The sequence below is a fragment of the Typha latifolia genome, chromosome 4 (genome assembly GCF_019914945.1).
Source record: "Typha latifolia isolate L0001 chromosome 4, TyphaL0001v2, whole genome shotgun sequence".
Taxonomy (NCBI): Eukaryota; Viridiplantae; Streptophyta; class Magnoliopsida; order Poales; family Typhaceae; genus Typha; species Typha latifolia.
In genome coordinates this window covers 657,172-666,500 of record NC_133089.1, presented here as the reverse complement: position 1 = coordinate 666,500, position 9,329 = coordinate 657,172, and the positions used below count along the sequence as shown (strand labels likewise).

The 9,329-nt window shown below is 37.9% G+C and overlaps 1 protein-coding gene across 1 annotated transcript; it reads left to right on the top strand.

The window, feature by feature from the left end:
* The first annotated feature begins 5,092 nt into the window (after positions 1 to 5,092).
* Positions 5,093 to 8,995, top strand: LOC140786681 (putative metallophosphoesterase At3g03305). Its single transcript, XM_073135292.1, has 4 exons — positions 5,093 to 5,494; positions 6,113 to 6,354; positions 7,006 to 8,556; positions 8,636 to 8,995. The coding sequence occupies exons 1-4, from the start codon at positions 5,179 to 5,181 to the stop codon at positions 8,756 to 8,758; spliced, it is 2,232 nt and encodes a 743-aa protein (XP_072991393.1). The 5' UTR covers positions 5,093 to 5,178; the 3' UTR covers positions 8,759 to 8,995.
* The last annotated feature ends 334 nt before the right edge of the window (positions 8,996 to 9,329 follow it).

Below are 9,329 nucleotides of genomic sequence, written 5' to 3'. Positions count from 1 at the left end.
CTTTTCTTTAAACCAATGCAAGGCAGGATCCCTCCACAAGTGATACCTGCACTTAGTATGTTGGTAATTTATTTGACAGATTACATCACTAACCATTAAACTGGACATCTCCAGTCTAATTTTCCCATACTAGGTCTCTTAAATACTACAATTAATAGACACACTAAATCAGACAATATTAACCACTTCCTCTTCTCTGTATTGTTAGTCATACAAACAAAAGAACTCTGCAACTTTCCCAATTGAAGCAGTAGAATTTTTCTCCTCCTATTTGTTTCCACTGAGGAAAGAAATTTGTGCAGGCTAACTGCAAGGAACAAATGTTACTTACATAAAGATCAGTAAATATTAGCATCTTTATATATATATATATATATAGCTGAGCAGCTCAAATGCAAATAATAATACACCGATTGTAATAGAATTCTTATTTAATTATGTCAGTACTGCTATCATAGTTAGTGTCCCTTCCTTCCAGAATATAGTAGACTGTCAGCAATCCTTGGATGAACTGATGAATTCATTTTGCTTGTGAATCACCTGCCTCCTATCAGGCCACTCGCCAAAGAAGGTGATAGAGATGGCCTGCAATATGGAACATGTTTGGAATCATAAGATGTAGAGTTAAATCAAGGGTGTATCTCGCCAAGTACTATTCATTTTTCGGAACCATACAAATATGAAATAAAAATAAAAAGTAAGCATAATAAATCATTATCATCTAATTCAAAGAGCATATCAAGTAAAAGGAAACAATGTCACAAAATAAGAGCATGTGCTGCCTTAGTATATGTTTACGGCTTAATCACTGACTGAAACCTACAAATGATCAGAACCAACCCTATGTGAAAGCACCAGAAGAAGTCTGTAGCTCTTGTATATAATTCCAAAAGGTGAGGTCCATAATCAACTTCGTCACTTGCTCTGCCATGCAACTTCTCTTAAGCAGTCCAGACTCCAGACATGTCTCAACTTGCATGAAAGCTTATTGAGGTACAATACACCAATCTAGCTACGGATGCTTTGGTACTCTTGGTCATCAAACACTAGAGAAACCATGTATTATTTTGTTGTCTACCTGTCTCAATGCATGTAACAGATATTACTATTTACTTAAAAGAGATTATATGCATTACTAGATCTCTGCTCAAGCTGAATATGCCATGAACCGGAACAAAGACAAAAGGGGATTGAAGGGTGGGGGAAAAAAAAAGAGTAGTTCAAAGCAACACTTTTCCTCCTCCAACTAAACCTGAACTTTTACAAGTACGATGAAGTGTAAGTGCTCCAGATTTTTTCCTGGGGGTATGCCCCTCCCAGAAGACAAGCTAGGCAGACAAAGAGGGCCCTTGCATCAATACTAAAGTAGTCCACAGACAGTATCGCTACAGCATAAATACCACAGGGAATCTGTAATTGATAAATTCTACTTTCCCCCCATGTCACAAGAGGAAAAGAACAAAGTGAATCTTCACCCAAATACGCCTGCTAGCCTTAGAATTTTTGTTTGTTTTGTCAGACAAGGCCTTTGAATCAGCATCCTTATCATTCATAAAGGGGGAAAAATCATTGGATATATTCATAGACGATTAACTAATTAACAAACTCGGCAAATTGTACTTACCAGCTTTGTTTCTACTTCAGCCAACGAATCATCAACCTAGAGTGAAACAGAAATAATGAATAGGTCAGCATATATATATATATATATATATACACAATAACAGAGCGCATTGATCGTTCCTTCAACTTAAGTATAAGACCATGTGGAAAAGGATGAGCAGTAAGCATACCATCTTAAGAGTTGTTATATGGTTTGTCCACTGGCGAAGAATCTGTGAGTTAAAATGTCATGTAAATTTTTAATACAAATGATAAAGCATCTGGAAGTGACAAGCATAATGCGACATAGACCATGATCTTAATCCTACTCACTTGGTTCTAAGCTTAAATTGTTTTTGAGTTCTTATTTCAAACTCAAAATCAAAATGGATCAGGCACATTGGAGGATAGGGGATTTCGTAATATACAACCTATAGTGCGCCTCATAGATTTTTCTTGTTTTCAAATCATCAGGTACCCATTTTGGATAATTGATCACTAAGAAACATAATATAGACATCCCTACCCTTATTCTCTAATTAGTCACTGCGAATGATCCTATGAGATACTCCATAAAAGCAATTGGTTCTTGAAACAAATAAACTAGATAAGAAGTCTGCCTGCCGAATTTGCTGCAGCCCAGCCATGAAATCTTCTAGAGTAGTCATTATCTGCAAGACATGATACAGAAATCCAATAAGTATATAATTAGATGAATATAACAGTAAAGGAACAAGAATACTCACAACAAGCGACAACTAAACAACCAGACAAGACAAAGTCCCGGTGGATAACGCAATGCCAATATCTTTAAATATGCATCCAAGTTTCAGGCAAAGTGGCAAAAATGTATGCAGAAACAAAGAAAACAGAAGGAGAAGCAGATTAATCCCAAAAGATCCTTTTTTTCCCCCAGTTCTATCGATATCAGAGAGCAAATCAACAGTAAACGATGCATTAGAGTATATAAGGACATACCGCAGCGGCGAAGAAGGTATCGTCTCCAATCTCAGACAGCAAGGTCATCGCCAGTGACTTGGCAAATCCCTGTTCAAGTTGACAACCATAAATTTCTCCAGTGAAAATAAAAAAAAATTTATGCGTCCTCCGGTAGAGAGAGACTCATGATAATGGCATAGAAGGAATAGGATTCAAATTGGGAAAGCCAAACCCTTGCTAATCCGTTACGTGGCTTATGCAATTTAATACTATTTAAATTTTTTACATTATTATAATAAATATACCTAAATTATATATGTTATTTATTTAGAATCAACTATTACAAATTAAAAAAAACTAAATACAGTTAAATTACAAAATCTCCGCTGGATAAAGTGCTACGACTTACTTAGTATATAGATTGAATAATTAAACTATACCAATAAAAAATAAATTAAATATAATTATTATTTGGTCTTTATTTTTATGACATTCAGACTCCCTTAGCTATATATATAATACATGGATTTAAACTTTTTTAAAACTAAAATTAAACCGACAAGTAATGAAAGAGGGCATTTTTTTTTCTTCAACGAGTAGTTTAGTACTGTGACTGCAGGGTGCATGCAGCCTTCTTGGGTACAGAGTACAGAGGATGAGCTGAATGGAAGATTGAAGACAAACAGCAAGTTAATGAAAATTAGAAGGTTCCAAGAATCAAGCCGGTCAGGTCACGTGACCACTCGCATGGGATCCGCCGGCCACCGAAGCTTGTGTACCAATAACTAAAAAATAATTAACGAGTATAAAGAAAGACTTTCCATTTCTCTCTCTCTTTTTCCCCTCCTCTCCTCTTACTCTACCACTTGCCATGCACCCTTCGACCTATAGCTTTTGACTTCGCCTTACCGTTAGCATCTCCATTGTTTCCAGTCAAAGTAGTGCTGCTGGAGATCGAGCTAGCTAGCTCTTGCAGTGATCACTTACCCAACTGATCATCTATCATGATCCATCTTGCCCGGCGGATTGTTATAGTAGTCCTCCTCATGCACTCCATCTTCCTCCAGATGGCCATGCTCGCCGACGGCGCCCGGGTTTCCAACTTCCTCGACTTGGCGCCGCTCCCCATGGCGCCGTCGGCGTTCGAGAATGGTGTCGGAGACGAGATGGTAGGAGACGATAAAAGAAGAGTCCCCACCGGCGCAAATCCTCTGCATAACAGATGAGTATGAATATATTTCGCGAAGGTTTCGCTGCCGTGGTGTTTGATGCTCATCAGATGAGAGACAAGAGATGAAAACTGAGTTGAAAAGCTTAATTTGTTGAACTCTCTCTCTCTCTCGCTCTATATATATATATATGTGTGTGTGTGTTGCTTTGGTCTAGACTGTAGAGAGTAAATGGCGAGTTCTAGCAGACTACATGCAGCTTTCTTTGTAAGCCTCTCTCTTCCTTCAGCTTCCAGTACCTCATCTTCTTGGAAGAGAGAAGGGGATCGAGTACTATTAGTTCAATGTTTAATTTTTCTCATATAGATTTCTTTGTTTTGAGAAGTTCTTCAATATTTATTGGAAAGAAAGAAATCTTTGAGCGTCCATTTGCTTGAAGAATTAATGCTACATATTTGCTATATTTCACTGCTTCAAGTGTAAAGTAATATTCAAGATGAAATCTTCTATCAAAACAGTACCAGTTTGTCTCCTCAAAATGATTCAGACGAAGGTTGAAAGAAGGCAAGTGCATTAACTCAAGCATTATTTTTCCAAGAGTTCATAGGAGTTGGGGACTCTTATAAGCAATTAAGTGGAGATAGCTACATGCATAAATTGAATACAATTCTACCTACCAACTTTCCCACTTGTTTCCTTTCATCCTTAATTTTTTTTTTTGGGTGTGTATGCGTTGTAGGTTAATCTTCAAACTTTCAACAACGGCAGTCCAGAGCTGACTTAGATGCATCGATCATAGAGTACTAATGTGACTAAAGTAAGCCATGACCAATTCTCCTTGAAAATAAAAATGAATGCATTGTTTTTTGGGAGTGCATTGAATGCATGGGAACGTGTGAAGTCGTGTAACAACTTGCCGGTAAAACTGCGGCCTTGTCCTCAAGATCAGCACACTTGCCTATCTTTCAAACTCTAAAGATGCACGATTTTATTAACAACTGGAAAATAGATTGATCTAATACTAAATGCCTATAGGAATCCGGTTTCCTCTATTTCTTCCTTTACTTGCTCCAAACGTTACACTAAGCTCTAGAGATTCCCAGCTCGGAGCGTCAACCACGACGTGGGTGTATATATAAATATAATGAGCATTTAATTTGTCTGTGGATCGAAGGCCTTGAATGTTTTGCTAGTGCATTAATTAATGATCAACTTTTATATATTAACGAGTAGCCAAAATTTGAAGGGGGCGAATAGTTACTCAAAACAAAGTTAAGAGGGCAAAGTGATTCTAATCTAAGTACATGGGTGAAAAGAATTTGATTAAAATGCGAATCTATCTTTAATTCGTAGGATGTACGCAATACTCCAATAATTATCCGAATCAGTTCCAAACTCTCCCTCTCATATAAAGTCATAACTCCCCCAATTTAATCTCACCCCTCGGTAAACTCCCGGGAAAGGAAGGATGGCATCGCCGATCACCTCCAATCTCCTCCTCTTCTCCATCCTCTTCTTCTCCTCCTCCTCCAATCTCCTCCTCTTCCCCTTCGTCGTTCCCCTATCCGTTGGAACCCTAAACGACGAGGCCGGAGGAGAAGTTGATCCCTTGGTGACGAGGGCTTCCTTCCCCATGGATGGCGACGTGGCCTGGGTCGTGCAGGTCAGCGACCTCCACGTCAGCGCCTACCATCCCGACCGCGCCGACGACCTCGTCCGGCTTCTTGCCCCCGCCCTTCGGATCATACGCCCTTCCCTTCTTCTCATCACCGGCGACATCACTGGTAATTCCTCCTTCCCATCTCTTATTCCATCCCCCTTCTTTGGTTATCCTCGCAATCAATTTTAGTGAGGTGTTGGAATTTGAGTTAAGTGAGCTATTTCGTTGTTTATAACCTCCGAATAAGAGCTGAAGGGCGATTAATAGGGTCGGTGGAGAAACCAGAAGAGAGTTCTTTTAAACTGAAAAGCTCTAATTTTTCAACTGTATATAGGGTTATCATTAATTCACCATATATAACAGCCTATTGTAGCATCTGAAACAAACACGACTCACATTAATGAGTAGTTTATTAGGATCAGAAGTCTGATTAATATTTCTTTTCAGGGGATCATGATGAAAAATATAAATTTCTAGAGATCAAAATCTATAATGAGACTTCCAATGGAAATGATGCCGCGAGACGGTATATATAAAGGAGTAAGCATGTGGCTGTAGTTGTACACGGAAAACTTAACCGTTAATAGGCTTACTAGTCAATCTTTGAAGGACAAGCAGTGGATTATTTTTTTCTCACAAGACATAAGCCGTACGATCACAATTTGCAAGAATCTTCTCTTTACCTATATATCTTATTTGTCCTATTTTATCTGTATTTTCTCATGTCTTTTGATTTATTCAGATGCTAAAAACAAGAAAAGAACAAGCTCAAGGCAGGACGAGTCTGAATGGGTTGTATACAGGAATGCTATAGATGCAATAGTCGAGAGAGGTGGTATAGATAAGCACAGAATATTTGACATCAGAGGCAATCATGACAAATATGGAGTTCCCTATGTTGGACACAAATTGGACTTCTTTTCCACCCATAGTGTTAGCTCTCAGCTAAACAGATTAAGCACCATTTATAGCATCTCACTTATGGTTGGTTACCTTGTTCCTTTTCACATTTTATATACAATTGTATGACATTTTGAATGGTGATAAAATAGACAAGTTCACTTTCATCGGATTGGCTAGTTGATTCTAGCATTAATGATTTAACAAACATTTGTTGGTCAGATGATTCTCTATTTGTTTTGAGTCTTTTGACAAAAAAAAAATGTTCAATAAGATTTGAAAACAATTAATAGTATGAATATGCTTGAGTTTCTTTTTTTTCTTTTCACTGTAGCTAATCTATAATCATGTCTATTCATAAGTATTAAAAGTGTAAATCAAATATTATATCCAAAATATATTACAGCTTCATTCTTCAGATGAAGTAATTGTACGTGTATCATGATACGACCAATGCATATTATGATTTCACCTATACTTATACATGTATCTTCAACTTGCTTCTTTTCACCTTTTGTCATTGCTGAGAGAAGATGGCCCTACTCCCTAGACAGCAGTCTGATAAATGGTACTTGGATGACTTACTATTTCAATCTTGAGAACAACCTATATGGAAAGAAAATGTTATGCAGATAGATGTTCATATTTTTAGATATTTCTCTCAATGCTATAGTTGTTTAAGATTTTTACTTGTTCACAATGTTTGAGCTCATCCTTTTCTTGAAGGTTCTGTAGGGAGAGGATAAGAGATATATCTTCCTTGGTATAGATGACACGTTGAGTGTTGGTATTCGTGGCCCATCAAACTTGTTTGGTCATCCGACTGATAAAATAATTAAGGTTGTGAATTCTGAACTTCAGTATTGGGATAAAGATTCTAATGCCTTGGTAACAAAAGTTGTATTTGGTCACTTCCCAATGTCATTTAGTGCTTCCTCTGAAAAGAGAGAACGTTATGAAACCACATTTGCAAGGCAATCGATCTCGGCATACATCTGTGGCCATTTGCATGCAAAATTCAGTAAGAAGCTTTGGAAGCTCCATTCCGTTAAATTTGCATCCGATGCTAAAGAGCTAAAGACAGTGCAAAACTTTTGGGAATGGGAGTTAGGAGACTGGAAGGAAAACAAATTGGTCAGAATTCTAGCAATAGATGGAGGGGTAGTATCTTTTCTTGATATTGAACTCAGCAGAAACCAACTGCAAGAGGAATTCCAAACCACCATCTTTATCACGTACCCCACAGATTCAACAAGTATGAACACATTCGACAGAAGCAGCCGATCAATGAGAAGAGATATAAATGCCCTCGTCTTCTCTGCTGAAGAAATTCTTAATGTGACTGCTAAGGTTTATGATTCATTTAGGAAGTTTAAGATAGTTGAAGAGATACCGCTGCAGCTTGTTACTAGTTTAAATGTTCAGAAGCCATTATTTCATGCTAAATGGAATGCTGAAAGCTACAAGTCCCTATCACCAACACGTTATTGGTTGCAGGTAATTGCTCTAGATTCTCAGGGCAAGGAGACTTCAAGTAAGATTAGACCATTTTCAGTTGAAGGTAAGCCAGCTATTCAGTCACCTACGTGGTTGAAATATTTGATTTTTGAAATCCAGTGGGAGGGTCTATATTTAGTTCTTTTGTGGAGCAACTTAGGCTTTCTTTTCCTGCTGTTATCCATCCCAAAACTTTTGTATCATTTCGTTGAGAGAAGTGCAAAATACAAAAAATGGGCTATGTCAGTTTTCTCCTCACCTATCCAGCAAAGAAACACCCAACTTTGGGTGCTCTGGTTTTTGATGGAGGGCTCCAGGAGTAGGAAATGCTGGTTTTCTTTGGTGATATATCTTCTTTGGCTGATCACAATGCCATGGTTTTGGGGTCGTGCAACGTCTGAGAGTGGAGACATTGACCAAATGTACCTATCTGGCTGGAAAATACAGTCTCCAGATCATCATATCACGACTGCTAGGCTAGGCACCCCTGATGTAATGGTCATCACCTTGCCTTTCATGTACTTGGTAGTTACTCCTGTTGTAGTTCTTACTTACGGCTTGTTAGCAGAGAAGTCAGTTGTTTACTTACGCTCCAGCAGGAAAGCAAGGTTCTCAAATGGGACCATAAATTTGAATTTGGAATCTGGACATCAGTTGGAAGTTGTTGCTCGAGCTTCACCGAGATCTTTGAAGGATATAATTGCATCTACGTTGCTTAAGATTTGTGGAGGTTGGGCAAGAAGGATCCTTTTATCGGCATGCATGATCATTGCTTTGGTACATTTTAAGGTAATTGCGCATCAATTTGTGCTGATCATTGATTATATTCCTATCTGAATGCTCATATCCTAATATTGATTCTGTGTAGCTATGTTTCACCCTCATGTGTGCTTATGGAGTAGGACCCGTAGCCTTATCACCCGCATTATCTTGGGCCCCGCCATTGTTATTGGTTCAAGCTGTGTATTCTACAATGGGCACTGAAGATTAGGAGTGTCGCTTTTGGTCTTTTCTTGCCGAAAATTCTATATCATTTTCTGTAAGATTTCTGTGTAGTAGTCAGTGGATCGGATAGTTTTCGCCTTGTTTGTGAATGTCTGTGGTACTCCATACCAATTGAATCTGGGTGGCTCTTAATACCCAGTGGAACTATGCACCAATAATTTGTCTTTAATCTGATGTACAATCAGTAATACTTCTGTGCAATATATATACTTATGTTGCTAAATCTTCTATTGGTATGGTTCAAGGTACAAGGAACAAAGATTTGATGCAGTTTTGTAGAGTTGTTCTCCAAATCAAAAGCTAGTTAACATAGACATCACTACTATCTTGGATTATCTGAATCTCTACTCGCTCTTGAATCATAATTCGTGCACTATTCAATATCTTTCTTGAATTGCTAACCAGGAAATGCTCGTATAATGTTGATAATTTATACTTAATATTTTTTTAATAGATTTTTCTACTCGTCATCCCTTTTGAACTTTGAAGCTTACTAATAAAGCCCATCCTGTGAACTCGACTTGTTTTTTAAACTTAGAATGGGCCAGGCTTGGCTA

Coding starts and splice junctions, on each gene's coding strand:
- LOC140786681 (XM_073135292.1), top strand. CDS start 5,179: ATGGCATCGCCGATCACCTCCAATCTCCTCCTCTTCTCCATCCTCTTC. Junction 5,495..6,112: donor CATCACCGGCGACATCACTG/GTAATTCCTCCT, acceptor TGATTTATTCAG/ATGCTAAAAACAAGAAAAGA. Junction 6,355..7,005: donor TTTATAGCATCTCACTTATG/GTTGGTTACCTT, acceptor AAGGTTCTGTAG/GGAGAGGATAAGAGATATAT.